Source organism: Hyla sarda, chromosome 12 (assembly GCF_029499605.1).
Source record: "Hyla sarda isolate aHylSar1 chromosome 12, aHylSar1.hap1, whole genome shotgun sequence".
Lineage (NCBI taxonomy): Eukaryota > Metazoa > Chordata > Amphibia > Anura > Hylidae > Hyla > Hyla sarda.
Window position 1 is genome coordinate 42650107 of NC_079200.1, and position 16983 is coordinate 42667089.

The 16983-nt window shown below is 44.0% G+C and overlaps 2 protein-coding genes across 6 annotated transcripts in view; both read right to left on the reverse strand.

Annotated features, from left to right (window-relative positions):
• Positions 1 to 16983, reverse strand: part of KCNH6 (potassium voltage-gated channel subfamily H member 6) — a 531028-nt gene that overhangs the window by 187808 nt on the left and 326237 nt on the right. The gene's annotated exons all lie outside the window — the stretch shown is intronic.
• LOC130296538 (DNA damage-regulated autophagy modulator protein 1-like) lies at positions 3567 to 5561 on the reverse strand. The gene is made up of 2 exons (XM_056548175.1): positions 4309 to 5561; positions 3567 to 4222 (listed from the first exon to the last, which is right to left on the reverse strand). Exons 1-2 carry the CDS (start codon positions 4431 to 4433, stop codon positions 3622 to 3624), a joined length of 726 nt encoding a protein of 241 aa, XP_056404150.1. The 5' UTR covers positions 4434 to 5561; the 3' UTR covers positions 3567 to 3621.

Below are 16983 nucleotides of genomic sequence, written 5' to 3' on the forward strand. Positions count from 1 at the left end.
TCCCAGCAGTCACCTTACACCATGCACCGTACATGCTGGGAGTTGTAGTTTTGCAACAGCTGGAGGCACACTGGTTTTGAAACACTGAGTAAGGTCACAAACTCCGTGATACATAACCAGTGTGCCTACAGCTGTTGCAAAACTAAAACTCTCAGCATGTACAGTCTGTCAGCGCATGCTGGGAGTTGTAGTTTTGCAACAGCTGGATGTCCCCCGCAATTTGAATGTACAGGGTACACTCACATGGGCGGAGGCTTACAGTAAGTATCGGGCTGCAAGTTTGAGCTGCAGCAAATTTTCTGCAACAGCTCAAACTGCCAGCGAGAAACTACTGTGAACCCCCGCCCGTGCGACTGTACCCTAAAAACACTACACTACACTAACACAAAAAATAAAATAAAAAGTAAAAAAACACTACATATACACATACCCCTACACAGCCCCCTCCCCTCCCCAATAAAAATGAAAAACTTCTGGTACGCCACGGTTTCCAAAACGGAGCCTCCAGCTGTTGCAAAACAACAACTCCCAGTATTGTCGGACAGCCGTTGACTGTCCAGGCATGCTGGGAGTTTTGCAACAGCTGGAGGCACCCTGTTTGGGAATCACTGGCGTAGAATACCCCTATGTCCACCCCTATGCAATCCCTAATTTAGGCCTCAAATGCGCATGGCGCTCTCACTTTGGAGCCCTGTCGTATTTCAAGGCAACAGTTAAAGGTCACATATGGGGTATCGCCGTACTTGGGAGAAATTGGGCTTCAAATTTTGGGGGGTATTTTCTGCTTTTACCCTTTTTTAAAAATGTAAAGTTTTTGGGAAAAGAAGCATTTTAGGTAAAATTTTTTTATTTTTTTTTACATATGCAAAAGTCGTGAAACACCTGTGGGGTATTAAGGTTCACATTACCCCTTGTTACGTTCCCCGAGGGGTCTAGTTTCCAAAATGGTATGCCATGTGGGGTTTTTTGCTGTTCTGGCAACATAGGGGCTTCCTAAAGGTGACATGCCCCCCAAAAACCATTTGACGCTTCTTCCCTTCTGAGCCCTCTACTGCGCCCGCTGGACAATTAACATAGACATATGAGGTATGTGCTTACTCGAGAGAAATTGGATTTCAAACACAAGTAAAAATTTTCTCCTTTTTACCCCTTGCAAAAATTCAAAAATTGGGTCTACAAGAACATGCGAGTGTAAAAAATGAAGATTGTGAATTTTCTCCTTCACTTTGCTGCTATTCCTGTGAAACCCGTAAAGGGTTAAAACGCTTACTGAATGTCATTTTGAATACTTTGGGGGGTGTAGTTTTTATAATGGGGTAATTTATGGGGTATTTATAATATGAAGACCCTTCAAATCCACTTCAAACCTGAACTGGTCCCTGAAAAAAAGCGAGTTTCAAAATTTTGTGAAAAATTGGAAAATTGCTGCGGAACTTTGAAGCCCTCTGGTGTCTTCCAAAAGTAAAAACTCATCAATTTTATGATGCAAATATAAAGTAGACATATTGTATATGTGAATAAAAAAAAATTATTTGGAATATCCATTTTCCTTACAAGCAGAGAGCTTCAAAGTTAGAAAAATGCAAAATTTTCAAACTTTTCATCAAATTTGGGGATTTTTCACCAAGAAAGGATGCAAGTTACCAAAAATTTTTACCACTACGTTAAAGTAGAATATGTCACGAAAAAACAATCTCGGAATCAGAATGATAACTAAAAGCATCCCAGAGTTATTAATGTTTAAAGTGACAATGGTCAGAATTGCAAAAAATGGCCGAGTCCTTAAGGTGAAAAAGGGCTCAGTCCTTAAGGGGTTAATAGCCAACATGCGGCGCTCGCCGACGGCGGCTATTAACCCTTTAAATTGCTGCTGTCAAAGCTGTCAGCGGCGTCTAAAGAACCCTGTAAACTCTCCCTGGTGGTCCAGTGGGGTTGATTCGGAGCTAGCCGGAGGGCTTACCTCTCCTTCCATGGCAGCTGCTGCGCTGAGAACGGAAAAGCCTGGCAGGACCAGGCTATTTCAATCGAGCGCAGAGCACATAGATCACTGCGGTTCTATGGAACCACATTGATCTGCATGAGGAACCACATGATTTCTCCTAAAAGTCCCCTAAATGTCCAAACTAAAAAAAATATAATGTTAATTAAACGGCAAATTCTCAAAATTGTGTATTTTTGTATACCCTAAAAAATGTATAAAAAGTGATCAAAAAGTCTGATCAAAGCAATCATGGTACCGATAAAAACTTCAGACCACAGCGCAAAAAATGAGCCCTTCTATCACTCCGTATACAGAAAACTAAAAAAGTTATAGGGGTCAGAATAGGACAAATTTTGGTGCATGTAGTTATAATTTGTTTTTAAGTAGTAAAATAAAGAAAACCTACTGTATATACTCAAGTATAAGCCGACCCGAATATAAGCCTGGGCCCCTAATTTCACCCCAAAAACCCGGAAAAAGTTATTGACTCGACTATAAGCATAGGGTGGGAAATACATCATCCCCCCATGTAATCATCCAGACCCCCATCATCATCCCCCCCCTTCATCATCACCGCCTGTCAATCCCTTCACCAGTGGTCTTCAACCTGCGGACCTCCAGATGTTGCAAAACTACAACTCCCAGCATGCCCGGACAGCCATCGGCTGTCTGGGCATGCTGGGAGTTGTAGTTTTGAAACCAATGGAGGTCCGCAGGTTGAAGACCACTGCAGCCTTCGCCATCATCCCCCCCTTCATCATCATTACCGCCTGTCAATCCCTTCATCAGTGGTCTTCAACCTGCGGACCTCCAGAAGTCGCAAAACTACAACTCCCAGCATGCCCGGACAGCCAACGAATGTCTGGGCATGCTGGGAGTTGTAGTTTTGAAACCTCCGGAGGTCCGCAGGTTGAAGACCACTGTGACCTTCGTCATCATCCAGCCCCCCCCCCACCTTTTTGTTTTGTACTCACCTCCCTGGGCTCCCTGTACTCACCTTCCCTGGGCGGGAAGTTAGGGTGAGCTGGTCCTAGTGACGTTGCCTTGACGACGATGCACAGGGACGTTCCGCATGAAAGTCCCTGTGCGTAGTCATCAAGGCAACGTCACTAGTCCGGGGCAGGCCCAAAGCGCGGAGAAGAGGGCCCCCCCTTTTAAAATGGACAGCCCGCAATGACTAACCCTCCCCACCGGACCAGGTCACCCTAACTTCCCGCTGAGGGGAGGTGAGTACAAAACAAAAGGAGGGGGGGGGGCTAGATGATGACGAAGGCTGCAGTGGTCTTCAACCTGCAGACCTCCAGAGGTTTCAAAACTACAACACCCAGCATGCTGGGAGTTGTAGTTTTGCAACATTGGGAGGTCTGCAGGTTGAAGACCACTGAGAAGGGATTGACAGGTGGAGAGTTCACTCGAGTATAAGCCGAGGGGGGGGGGTTTTCAGCACAAAAAATAGTGCTGAAAAACTCGGCTTATACTCGAGTATATACGGTAGGTATTACACGTCACACAGCAATATTTTTTTGTAATTTTTTTTAATTTTTTTTGTATAGGTAATATCACCAGCTCATATTAGATGGTTTTTCCGTGTCCTGTGCAGTATCTCTCCCAGAAGTCCACTTGATGGCCCCCGTGGTGGTCTAAACCCCGAAGTCATCAATTCTTACTCTAAGAGAGAGTTTGCAGCTGTTCCTGGAGACGGTTAACATTAACCTCTGCATGGTGGAATAATAGGTCACGATGTTTATCAGGATCAGTAGAAGCATCACCCACTCGATGATTATGGTGGTGATTTCACGGATCTCGTCCCAGTCTTCATCATTATGGAATAATTCCTGTAATGTTTTATATCCAAAGTAGAAAATTGCGCAGGTAAAAGCCAGGCCACAGCAGGTGCATCTACTATGGTGGATGACTTTTTTTGCTCCTGGTAATTTATACATCTGGATGGACTGCCCAAGGTAGTATAAGGCTTCACATGTAATGGAAATTATCGTGCTGACAAAGTGTATCCTGGGATATTCTTCGGGGGACAATACATGCATGACAGCTGTGGCAAAACAGGAGGCCCACACAATGGCGAGCAGGATCCTCTGGATCAGGACCTGATGACCCCTGAACTCTTCAGTATGCATAACCATATACTTATAAATAAGAAAGGTTAGTACCAAAGTGCCAATGGATGTCCCTATAAATCCAATTCTCAATAATATGTTTTCGGGAAATAAATTTCCCACGTCACTGTGAAGGAAAAGAAACCAATGTTATTGTGGATATTTCCTCACTCCCAACCCATGAAATAAGAATCTTGTGCTTGTTTATCTTACCTGATGCTCATCAGTGGCGAGGCGGCATGGCCGAGGACGACCGTCACGATGTAGCTGGTGGCAAGCCAGGCCGCACACCAAAACACCAACAGGAGGGGGACGAACCCCAAACCTTTTAGCTCCATCTCAGTCAAGAAGAAAAAGATACTAATCGCACTGTAACAATCTACAGAATGAAGGCTCGGGCGGCTGTCAGTGGAATGTCAGGACTCCAGCTGTCTATGACATCACATGTCTGATGTCACGATGACTGCTTGTTTCTTAGAGCTGCCATGATTTAGTATCTGCTATAGACAGAACCTGATGTTTTTACTATGGACCTTACAGACCCCAGAACCCAAGTAATTAGTGCAGGGGCTCCATTTTGATCATCTCATATTTCACATTATTTGAGTTCCTGGGCTCGGATACATTTGCACCCTCTATAGCAGTGGTCTCCAAGCTGTGAACCCCCAACCGCTGCAAAACCACAACTCCCAGCATGCCCAGACAGCAACTTTGCATAAGGAAATAGTCTTATTAAACTTTTCTTATATATAGAATCCCCGAAATCTCCAAGGATAAGCCTCTAAGTGTCTCGTTCGATCTTAATGTTATACCTTTTATCAATAACATTGATGATTCCAAAATGTAGGAATATAGGAATAATTTCATATAAGATACAAAAAGTTAGCATCCTCCATCTGACATTTTGGACAGTTTGCATCCTGTCTGAGGCCCATACGCTTCAATCCCCATGGAGTATAATACATCCTATACAAAATCTTAGACTGTACCATTACATGGGCCTTATTATATCATGTACATTTCAAGTTTACAATGGCTCTGCCCCATGAATCTGAATGTAAACCCCCCCAAGTCCCTTTCCCATCTACCCTTGATAGCATCAGCATTTTATACATTTTTGTCATGGGTTTAGGGACAGGGGGCCCTCTCATTAATTCAACCAGGGTATGTGAATGTTCTCTCCTCAACTCTCCTTTTATTGATTTATGATCTGCGTTACTTATTTGTAAAAAACAATGTTTCTGATTGTCTGCCACCCCATACTTATGGGCTATCTCTTCAAACGACTTTATTTGACCTAAAGCGTATAATTGATTTACATAAAGAAGCCCCTTTTTCACCCAAAAGTGTGAATCATTAATTTTAAGGAATTCTTTAAGTGCTTTATTTGACCATAATGGAGTAAAGTCAAAACTCCATGTGATTTTAAAACATTTTTTACGTTCCACCCATACTTTAAACCCCTTAAGGACCAAGGACGTACTGGTACGTCCTTGGTCCTGCTCCCGTGATATGACGCGGGGTGACACGGTAATCCCGCATCATATCACGGCGGGCCCGGCGTCATAGTGAAGCCGGGAGGCACCCTGTTTGGGAATCATTGGCATAGAATACCCCTATGTCCACCCCTATGCAAATCCCTAATTCAGGCCTCAAATGCGCATGGCGCTCTCTCACTTTGGAGCCCTGTCGTATATCAGGGCAACAGTTTTGGGACACATATGGGGTATCGCCGTACTCGGGAGAAATTGCCTTACAAATTTTGGGGGGCTTTTTCTTCTTTAACCCCTTATGAAAAGGTGAAGTTGGGGTCTACACCAGCATGTTAGTGTAAAAAAATAAATTTTTTACACTGACATGCTGGTGTTGCCCTATACTTTTCATTTTCACAAGAGGTAAAAGGGAAAAAAGACCCTCTAAATTTGTAATGCAATTTCTCCCGAGTACGGAGATACCCCATATGTGAGCGCAAAGTGCTCTGGGGGCGCACAACAAGGCCCAGAAGGGAGAGTGCGCCATGTACATTTGAGGCGATTTGCACAGGGGTGGCTGATTGTTACAGCAGTTCTGACAAACGCAAAACAATAAATATCCATATGTGACCCCATTTTGGAAACTACACCCCTCACGGAATGTAATAAGGGGTGCAGTGAGCATTTACACCCCACTGGTGTATGACAGATTTTTGGAACAGTGGTCTGTGAAAATGAAAAATAAAATTTTTGATTTGGACAGTCCACTGTTTCAAATATCTGTCAAACGCCAGTGGGGTGTAAATGCTCACTGCACCCCTTATTAAATTCCATGAGGGGTATAGTTTCCAAAATGGGGTCACATGTGGGGGGGTCCACTGTTCTGGCACCATAGGGGCTTCCTAAATGGGACATGCCCCCCAAAAACCCTTTCAGAAAAACTCACTCTCCAAATCCCATTGTCGCTCCTTCCCTTATGAGCCCTCTACTGCGCCCGCCGAACACTTTACATACGCATATGAGGTATTTCCTTACTCGAGAGAAATTGGGTTACAAATTTTAAAAAATGAAGATTTAGAATTTTCTCCTTCACTTTGCTGCTATTCCTGTGAAACATCTAAAGGGTTAAAACACTTACTGAATGTCATTTTGAATACTTTGGGGGGTGCAGTTTTTATAATGGGGTCATTTATGGGGTATTTCTAATATGAAGACCCTTAAAATCCACTTCCAACCTGAACTGGGCCCTGAAAAATTACGATTTTGAAAATCTTGAGAAAAATTGGAAAATTGCTGCGGAACTTTGAAGCCCTCTGGTGTCTTCCAAAAGTAAAAACTTGTCAATTTTTTTTATGCAAACACAAAGTAGACATATTGTATATGTGAATCAATATGTAATTTATTTGGAATATCCATTTTCCTTTCAAGCAGAGACTTTCAAAGTTAGAAAAATGCTAAATTTTCAAAATTTTCATGAAATTTTTAGATTTTTTTACCAAGAAAGGATGCAAATATCTGTGAAATTTTACCAATAACATAAAGTAGAATATGTCACGAAAAAACAATCTCGGAATCAGAATGATAAGTGAAAGCATTCCAGAGTTATTAATGTTTAAAGTGACAGTGGTCAGATTTTCAAAAAATGCCCAGGTCATGAAGGTGAAAATGGGCCAGGTCATGAAGGGGTTAATGATCACTGGCTCTGCAGTGTGGTGCGGACTATAGCTTAGTCTCTGCATTATACTTAATTATCCTAACTTTACTATTGCCAGTGCTGCTGAATTCTAGTGTCATTTGCACCAAAATGCTGTCTGACATGGCATGCCTCATGTATTATTTCAGAAAGTTTCGGAAACGTTCAAGACCCTTTTTTTGCTGGGTTCATAAAAAAAGGGAAAATGGCCTTGACAAAAGGGCTTTGGCTTTAGAAAATAGAAGCCCTAGCCTAAATGCTCTAAATGACTTTGCAAAGACCTGGCTCATTGGGAGAGTCAATCAGCACTCAGCTTAGGGCTAAGTTTCCACTTGGTTTTTTTCTGGCAGTTTTTGGATGTCTGCCACTGCAGTTTTTGAGCCAAAGTCAGAAGTGGATCCATAAAGGAGGAGAAGTGTAAGTCCATCCTTTATATGTCCTATTCCTTTTGAATATATTTCTGGCTTTGGCTCAAAAACTGCAGTGGCAGACATCCAAAAACTGCCAGAAAAAAAACCAAGTGGAAACTTAGCCTAGTAGGGACCCACACATTGCTCTAATTCAGGTAACGCCAAATACGTTTTCCTCCTGTAAAAAACCCCCGTCATGAACTCCCATCAGAAAGTCCATAAAACGTCCATCAAAAAATCCCACTCATGTCAATGAGATTTTGACCATCCTTTAGCATCAGTTATGTCCCGTTGTGACTAACGGTGCATGCACTAATTTGTGTCCTGTCAAAAATAACAGTGGTATAACGGTATGTTAAAATGTTAACATTGAAATCTAAGGGTGACGGATGTTCATAAATGACATGTTATTGTCCGTTTTTAATGTCCCGTTATTGCTACTGAGCCAGATACGTAACAGCTCACCCTGTTGTAGGCGCACGGACCTGGCGTGGACCTTGCCCAAAGATTTAGAAAGAAGGTAATGTGAAGCGTTTGACTCAGGAACAAATTCTTTATTATCTTGCCAGGGTAGACATACATGAACACAAAATAAGGTGATGCGTTTTGGCTTGCATTACGAAGCCTTAGTCAGTTATTGCTACTGAGCATGCTCAGTACAGCATCACAACCAGGAAGTAACATGGAAATAAAATAATGGACATAAAATAACGGACTATAACAGGTGATAACGGATGGCACATGTCCGTTATTTAGACAGAATGTCCGTCAAATTTGGTCATCAGTTATCATCCATTGTATTCAGTTATTTCATCCATTTTTTCATGACCCTTTATTGCTGAATAACTGGTGTCAGAATACAGGAACATAATGACATAATGGTAGTGAGAAAGGGGCGGAACACAACGAACACTGCCGGGGCGGAACACAACGAACACTTCCGGGTCAGAACACAACGAACACTGACGGGTCCCGACAGACCCCATTTACTTGAATGGGGTCTGTCAGGGATTCGGTAGTTTAGTGGAGTTTAGCAGAGAAAAAAAATTGTGCAGTCCAACGGCAATGTGAACTGGGCCTAAGACAAAATGTATTAGTTTAGGCTGTTCAGTTGAAGGGATCGCCTGGATTAAACAGAATTGTTGCAAACTCCAAGCTCTGAGCATCGTTGTACCAGATTTCAGCTTTTTTCACAAACACAGTATTTTGGTCAGTATTCTGCAGCAGTAGTCATAAGCCAACGCCAGAAGTTGAAAACAAACACAGATAATGTATAATTCAAAGATTTTTACTTCTTTGTGTTTTTGAGCCGTGCTGGGATTTGGGTTTTATAAATATTAATGTACAACGTTGACCAAAATACTGTTGGGGAATTCTGTGAGAGGAATTCCGTGCAGTGAACATTAGCATCAGTGTGCATGGGTCTTCCGCAAGAACAATTCCGCCGCTGAAATTCTCCCACACAAAGAACATGTTCTTTCTTTGCGTGGAATTCCGTGAGCACTGCATAGCCGTCAATGGTGACGGCGCAGTGCTGCGCGGTCCTACTGCCAAAGTATTTTCGGCGGGGGACACCAGACGTAATCTCTATTCGCGGAGTTCCGCGAGTGGAGATTCCGCAATGTGAACATAGAACTAATCCTAAAATGGCTTTTTTCAATATGTATAAAAGACATTTCTGTTTTCCCCAAAAATTTTAACTAAATATACAGACAGACTTAATTTTGCAACATACTGGATACAAGCCGTAAAGCGTGCGGTATCCAGTATAGGAGATAGCTTCTGCACTGGGTGCTGTGTAGGCGGGGACACACACTGCCTGTGCGAGCGCACGAAGCCTGCACACAAACAGTCAGTGCGGCTGCGATCTGCAGGGAAGAGCTTGCCAGCAGACTCACGTACTCACCCCTAGAGGGGCCGGCACCATAGGGAAGCATCAGCGGAGTAAGCAGAACGTTTCGGTCCCATGGAGTGCAGGGGAGCAGCAGAGTAGTGCTTGACAGTGGACAGGTGTCGGTGGAGTGCGGGGACCGGGGGGTGGGTTGGGTTGACAGGGGCGGTGCTTGGGGGGAACGTTTGTGGTTGGAGCAGCGCGAAACTAAGCATAGGCCGAACCAGGAGCCTCAATAGCAGGGGAGGGAGGAAGCGTGGGCCATATAGAGCATTGTTTCCCAGCTGGGTGCATCCCGCTGTTGTAAAACTACAACTCCCAATATGCTCATGGCTGTCTGGGCATGCTGGGATTGGTAGTCTCTGGCCATATTACATGTTGCAGGTGTGGTGGCCCGGTACATGAGTTGTACCCTTGAACCCTAGCTGCCCTGTCAGGCTCCCTGCAGTGTCCCCCTTCTATATTCACTTGTATATATGTTATCCAGTGTATTATACCTGTAAAGTGTTATGTCTTTAAGAAAAGTTGTCATGTGATTGAATAGTTGTCATGTGATTGTAATCCAGTTAGGTATCAGTGACCATGTGACCTAAGGGTGACCTATGTGACCCCTTCTAGTCTCCCCCATATAAGCCCTGGGAGGAACTAGCTCACTCTCTTGATTTCCAGTTAAGTCTTTGCTGAGGTCCAGTGCAGTCAAGTCCTAAGAGTGTGTCTGGAGTCCAGAGGAGGCCTCAAGTCAACCACGCAGCCACAGGTCTACAAGTCCACTACCCCCAGGTCCCAGTCAGAGCCTGTTAAGCTACAAATGGGGTATAGTCAGTCTCAGACAAGTCAGTCAAAGTCAACCTATCTTCAGTCAGCGTGGTCTGCACCAAAATTGTCCCAGTCCACTACAAGTCCCCGCAAGCCCTAAGGTCTCTAAAGTCACTGGTCACCTCCATGGACCTGGCTAAGGTGTATAGACTATTCCACCTGTCTAACCTCAGTAAAGCTACTGTTGTTCCGTAAGTTGGCATCTGAGTCATTATTGCCCCCGTGCCTAGCCCAGGATCCAGCGGTATACCTTCAGGTGGTATTGAGGATAAACCACACCCTGGCATCACGAATACAAGGGGTTAATGCCATCTGCCCCTAGGGTAATTCCATCTGCCCTGCATCACACCCTCTACCTCACAGGGCTATTGACTGGTCTGATGTGTATAGTCGTTGCAGTAGTCTCCAAATTCTTTGCTGTTGCAAAACTACAACTCCCAGCATGCCCTGACAACCGCAGGCTGTCAGTGCATGCTGGGGGTCGTAGTTTTGCAGTAGCAGGTTGAGAAACACTAAACAGTTATCTCCAAACTGTACCTCCAGCTGTTACAAAACTACAACTCCCAGCATGCCCTGACAGTGTGGACATGATGGGAATTGTAGTTTTGCTAATGCTAGGGGAGATGTAACCATCTGCCTGCTCATATCTCCCCTAGCATTAGCGAAACTACAACTCCAAGCATTCCCTGACATTGAGAACATGCTGGAAGTTGTAGTTTTGATTATGCTAAGGGAGATGCTAGGGGAGATGTGAGCAGACAGCCTACTGAGGGAGGGGGCGGAGACCTGCACAGTGAGGCCACGCCCCTCCCTTGGAGAGGAATTCAAGCAAGTTAGCAACAATAAAAGTGTAACAAAAAATAAATAAAGGTGCTAGACACATAAAAATTAGGTCAGGATTAGGTAATGAGTAATGGATTGAAAAAAAATAAAAAAATATTTTTTGGGGTGGAGGATCTGACCGATACGCTTTAAGCCTGTAGCTTGCAGCTAGTCGGAAATGTTGCACCCTGGCTAAGACAGTGTCCTGCAGTAAGAGGAGGAGCCAAAGTGGAAGGGCTATTTACTAGTGTACTATTGGGGGATCTAATTACTGTGTTCGGGCACTATTATTGGCTATCTACTGTAAGGAAGAACTACTGGGGTGGCTCACTACTGTAAGGGGGCACTAGTGGGGTCTAACTACCTGTGAGGATACTGGTGTGGAGGCTGACAGTGTGAGTTACTACTAGAGCTAACTACTGTGTGGGGCAACATAGGGGGCAACTACTGTGTGAAGGGAGTATTACCAGAGGTGAATACTGTGTGGGTGACTATTAGGGGGTTACTACTGTGTGGGGCATTATTAGGGAGTAACTACTGTGTTTGGGCACTAATGGGGGCTATCTTCTGTGAAGGGGCACTAGTAAGTTGACTAACTACTGTGCGGGGCACTATTAGGGGGGCTAATTATTATGTGTGGGCACAATTAAGAGAGCTAACTCTTGGACATATTGGTCTTGATATAATGGGTTTTGGTTAGTAACAGTATGTTATTACTATGTATGGGATAATACTTGTTCCTAGTATACTGGTATTTCGTAAATGCATGACTCTTACAGGTATACAGTAAAGAGGTATACAGAATCTGCTGTTCTGTAAACCTGCCCATCCTGTGTGGCGGCTTCTATTCCAGTGTCCCCCTGGGTCCACATCCCACTTAAGGACTATAACATCTCCAGTTATAAGTTGGTTAATCTAGGTGTTTGTCCCTTTAAATAATGTTCTTAGTAACCAAGGGGAGTATGCAAGGTGAACAGGTGGCTTATCAGTGACCAATGGGATCTCTCTAAACTGTCCCCCTTATATAGTGAGGTCAGGGTTCAGCTCACTCTCTTGAGCTCTAGCACTCTTGCAGCTGAGGTACAGTGAAGACAAGTCTGAGGAGTCTGTGGAGTGTTCCTGAAGGAGGGCTGAGGCTTAGTCCAGCCACCATGCTTCTACTTCAAGTTCACCCCTACACAGTGGATGAAAGTCAAAGTCAACGGTAGGATCTAAACATAGTGGGGATTCCTCTGAAGTCCAGTCCAAGTAGTCAAGTCAAGTCTGTCAAATACAAAATTCAAGCATGACTGCATCAATCTATATAATTACAACCACAAGTCCCAGCAAGCTGATAAGCTTCCCTAAGTTCACCTGCTGTTTGGACTTTAACACCTTGTCTACCTCAGTAAAGCATACCAGTTAACCGTGACCTTGCGTTGGAGTGATAATTTGCCCCGTGCCTGGCACAGGTGAAGCTGGTCTACCTCGGGTGGTGTACAGGACAACCACGTCCTGGCATAACGATCACAAAAGGTTAATAACATCTGCCCTTCCATATCCATCACCACAAGCGCATTTGGCTGTTGACCTTTATCTAGCAAAAGAGAGTTATTTGTGTATAGTTAAAACTTAACTTTTAATAGTATTTGTTAAAATCCAATCCCCAAGCATTACAGACATACATAAAGTAAAAATAATATACAGGTGCCAAAGTAATATAGTATTATCACTGATATGTAAATGGGGCGCTCACCCTAAAAAGGAACAACCTCAGTACCTTAGCTACCTGGGCCTGTATGCAGTTGGTCCTGAATGCTTGTACATAGAAGCACTCGCCCTAATAAGGGTACCCACATTCCTGACACTAGCCTGGTAATCCTTATGGCAGTTAACTTGTTCCTAACCCCATCAGACTATGTCCAACACGTTTCATTATGAACAGCCCGGGGCCTATGGTACAGTTAATCTGACCCTGTGAGGAATTGTAACATAAACTATAAAGTTGTATAATTTTTCATCATGTTTACATTCACAAAACTGAAATACATCAAGAAGCTATAAGTTTACACGATTCTGAAGAGATAACTCTAGTCTTTGAAGTTGAAGGATGGAACAGGTTCCAAAATGCTAGTATGATGTAATATTAAAGGGGTTATCCACCATAAGGTGATTTTAGAACTTACCTGCCAGACAGTAATGGACATGCTTAGGAAGGATCTGTGTTTGTCTTGGAACTAGATTGCTATGTTGTAAGATTACCATAGCACTGTGGCTATCTTATTGTGAACGGGCTATTTCCTGTTTGAGTTCATTGTCTTAAACTAAATTCCCATAATCCCCCACCCATTGAAACAAACCTAAGATCCCTTTAACTGGTTAACGACCAAGGACGTGTATACATGTGCAGGCTCCCGACTCGAGCCCGCGTCATACCAGCTGACCCTCAGCTGATTCTTGTAGCTGAGGGTCGGTGTTAACCTCTTAAGGACGCAGGGCGTATGGATACGCCCTGCATTCCGAGTCCTTAAGGACGCAGGGCGTATCCATACGCCCGTGGGAATTCCGGTCCCCACCGCTAGCCGGTTGGGGAGCGGAGCCGGATGCCTGCTGAAATCGTTCAGCAGGCATCCCAGCATATCGCCCAGGGGGGTCATTATGCCCAGTCCAGCGATCTGCGGCGATTCCGGGTCAATCGGGTCTCCAGTGACCCGGTGACCCGGAATTACAGGCTGTTCGGGGCAGTCTCTGACGGCCCCGAACAGCCAGAGCCTGCAGGGGTGAGGTGGCACTGGTGCCACCTCACGATCGCCCTGATTCGTCGGCGTCCATGTTGGGATCGGGGCCCCAGGAGCGACGGCGGCGGCGATGGAGCAGCAGCAGGAGGTGAGTTACAGCCTCCTGCTGTTGCTTAGCAACAGCTCCCAGCATGCAAAAAGGGCATGCTGGGAGCTGTAGTTATGCAACAGCAGGAGGCAGACCACCACAACTCCCAGCATTCCCTTATGGGCATGCTGCGACTTATGGTTTTGCAACAGCTGGAGGCACATTTTTTCTATGGAAAAGAGTACCTTCAGCTGTTGTATAACTACAACTCCCAGCTTGCACAAACAGCTAAAGTGCATGCTGGGAGTTGTAGTGGTGCATCTGCTGGTTGCATAACTACAACTCCCAGCATGCCCGTTTGCTGTCGGTGACTGCTGAGAGTTGTAGTTTTGCAACAGCTGAAGGCACACTGGTTGTGAAACTTAGAGTTTTTTTTTTTACCTAACTCAGTGTTTCACGACCGGTGTGCCTCCAGCTGTTGCAAACTACAACTCCCAGCAGTCACCTTACACCATGCACCGTACATGCTGGGAGTTGTAGTTTTGCAACAGCTGGAGGCACACTGGTTTTGAAACACTGAGTAAGGTCACAAACTCCGTGATACATAACCAGTGTGCCTACAGCTGTTGCAAAACTAAAACTCTCAGCATGTACAGTCTGTCAGCGCATGCTGGGAGTTGTAGTTTTGCAACAGCTGGATGTCCCCCGCAATTTTAATGTACAGGGTACACTCACATGGGCGGAGGCTTACAGTAAGTATCGGGCTGCAAGTTTGAGCTGCAGCAAATTTTCTGCAACAGCTCAAACTGCCAGCGAGAAACTACTGTGAACCCCCGCCCGTGCGACTGTACCCTAAAAACACTACACTACACTAACACAAAAAATAAAATAAAAAGTAAAAAAACACTACATATACACATACCCCTACACAGCCCCCCTCCCCTCCCCAATAAAAATGAAAAACTTCTGGTACGCCACGGTTTCCAAAACGGAGCCTCCAGCTGTTGCAAAACAACAACTCCCAGTATTGTCGGACAGCCGTTGAATGTCCAGGCATGCTGGGAGTTTTGCAACAGCTGGAGGCACCCTGTTTGGGAATCACTGGCGTAGAATACCCCTATGTCCACCCCTATGCAATCCCTAATTTAGGCCTCAAATGCGCATGGCGCTCTCACTTTGGAGCCCTGTCGTATTTCAAGGCAACAGTTAAAGGTCACATATGGGGTATCGTCGTACTCGGGAGAAATTGGGCTTCAAATTTTGGGGGGTATTTTCTGCTTTTACCCTTTTTAAAAATGTAAAGTTTTTGGGAAAAGAAGCATTTTAGGTAAAATTTTTTTATTTTTTTTTACATATGCAAAAGTCGTGAAACACCTGTGGGGTATTAAGGTTCACATTACCCCTTGTTACGTTCCCCGAGGGGTCTAGTTTCCAAAATGGGATGCCATGTGGGGTTTTTTGCTGTTCTGGCAACATAGGGGCTTCCTAAAGGTGACATGCCCCCCAAAAACCATTTGACGCTTCTTCCCTTCTGAGCCCTCTACTGCGCCCGCTGAACAATTAACATAGACATATGAGGTATGTGCTTACTCGAGAGAAATTGGGTTTCAAACACAAGTAAAAATTTTCTCCTTTTTACCCCTTGCAAAAATTCAAAAAATTGGGTCTACAAGAACATGCGAGTGTAAAAAATGAAGATTGTGAATTTTCTCCTTCACTTTGCTGCTATTCCTGTGAAACCCGTAAAGGGTTAAAACGCTTACTGAATGTCATTTTGAATACTTTGGGGGGTGTAGTTTTTATAATGGGGTAATTTATGGGGTATTTATAATATGAAGACCCTTCAAATCCACTTCAAACCTGAACTGGTCCCTGAAAAAAAGCGAGTTTCAAAATTTTGTGAAAAATTGGAAAATTGCTGCGAAACTTTGAAGCCCTCTGGTGTCTTCCAAAAGTAAAAACTCATAAGTTTTATGATGCAAACATAAAGTAGACATATTGTATATGTGAATAAAAAAAAATTATTTGGAATATCCATTTTCCTTACAAGCAGAGAGCTTCAAAGTTAGAAAAATGCAAAATTTTCAAACTTTTCATCAAATTTGGGGATTTTTCACCAAGAAAGGATGCAAGTTACCAAAATTTTTTACCACTACGTTAAAGTAGAATATGTCACGAAAAAACAATCTCGGAATCAGAATGATAACTAAAAGCATTCCAGAGTTATTAATGTTTAAAGTGACAGTGGTCAGAATTGCAAAAAATGGCCGAGTCCTTAAGGTGAAAAAGGGCTCAGTCCTTAAGGGGTTAATAGCCAACATGCGGCGCTCGCCGACGGCGGCTATTAACCCTTTAAATTGCTGCTGTCAAAGCTGTCAGCGGCGTCTAAAGAACCCTGTAAACTCTCCCTGGTGATCCAGTGGGGTTGATTCGGAGCTAGCCGGAGGGCTTACCTCTCCTTCCATGGCAGCTGCTGCGCTGAGAACGGAAAAGCCTGGCAGGACCAGGCTATTTCAATCGAGCGCAGAGCACATAGGTCACTGCGGTTCTATGGAACCACATTGATCTGCATGAGGAACCACATGATTCCTCCTAAAAGTCCCCTAAATGTCCAAACTAAAAAAAATATAATGTTAATTAAACGGCAAATTCTCAAAATTGTGTATTTTTGTATACCCTAAAAAATGTATAAAAAGTGATCAAAAAGTCTGATCAAAGCAATCATGGTACCGATAAAAACTTCAGACCACAGCGCAAAAAATGAGCCCTTCTATCACTCCGTATACAGAAAACTAAAAAAGTTATAGGGGTCAGAATAGGACAAATTTTGGTGCATATAGTTATAATTTGTTTTTAAGTAGTAAAATAAAGAAAACCTACTGTATATACTCGAGTATAAGCCGACCCGAATATAAGCCGGGGCCCCTAATTTCACCCCAAAAACCCGGAAAAAGTTATTGACTCGACTATAAGCATAGG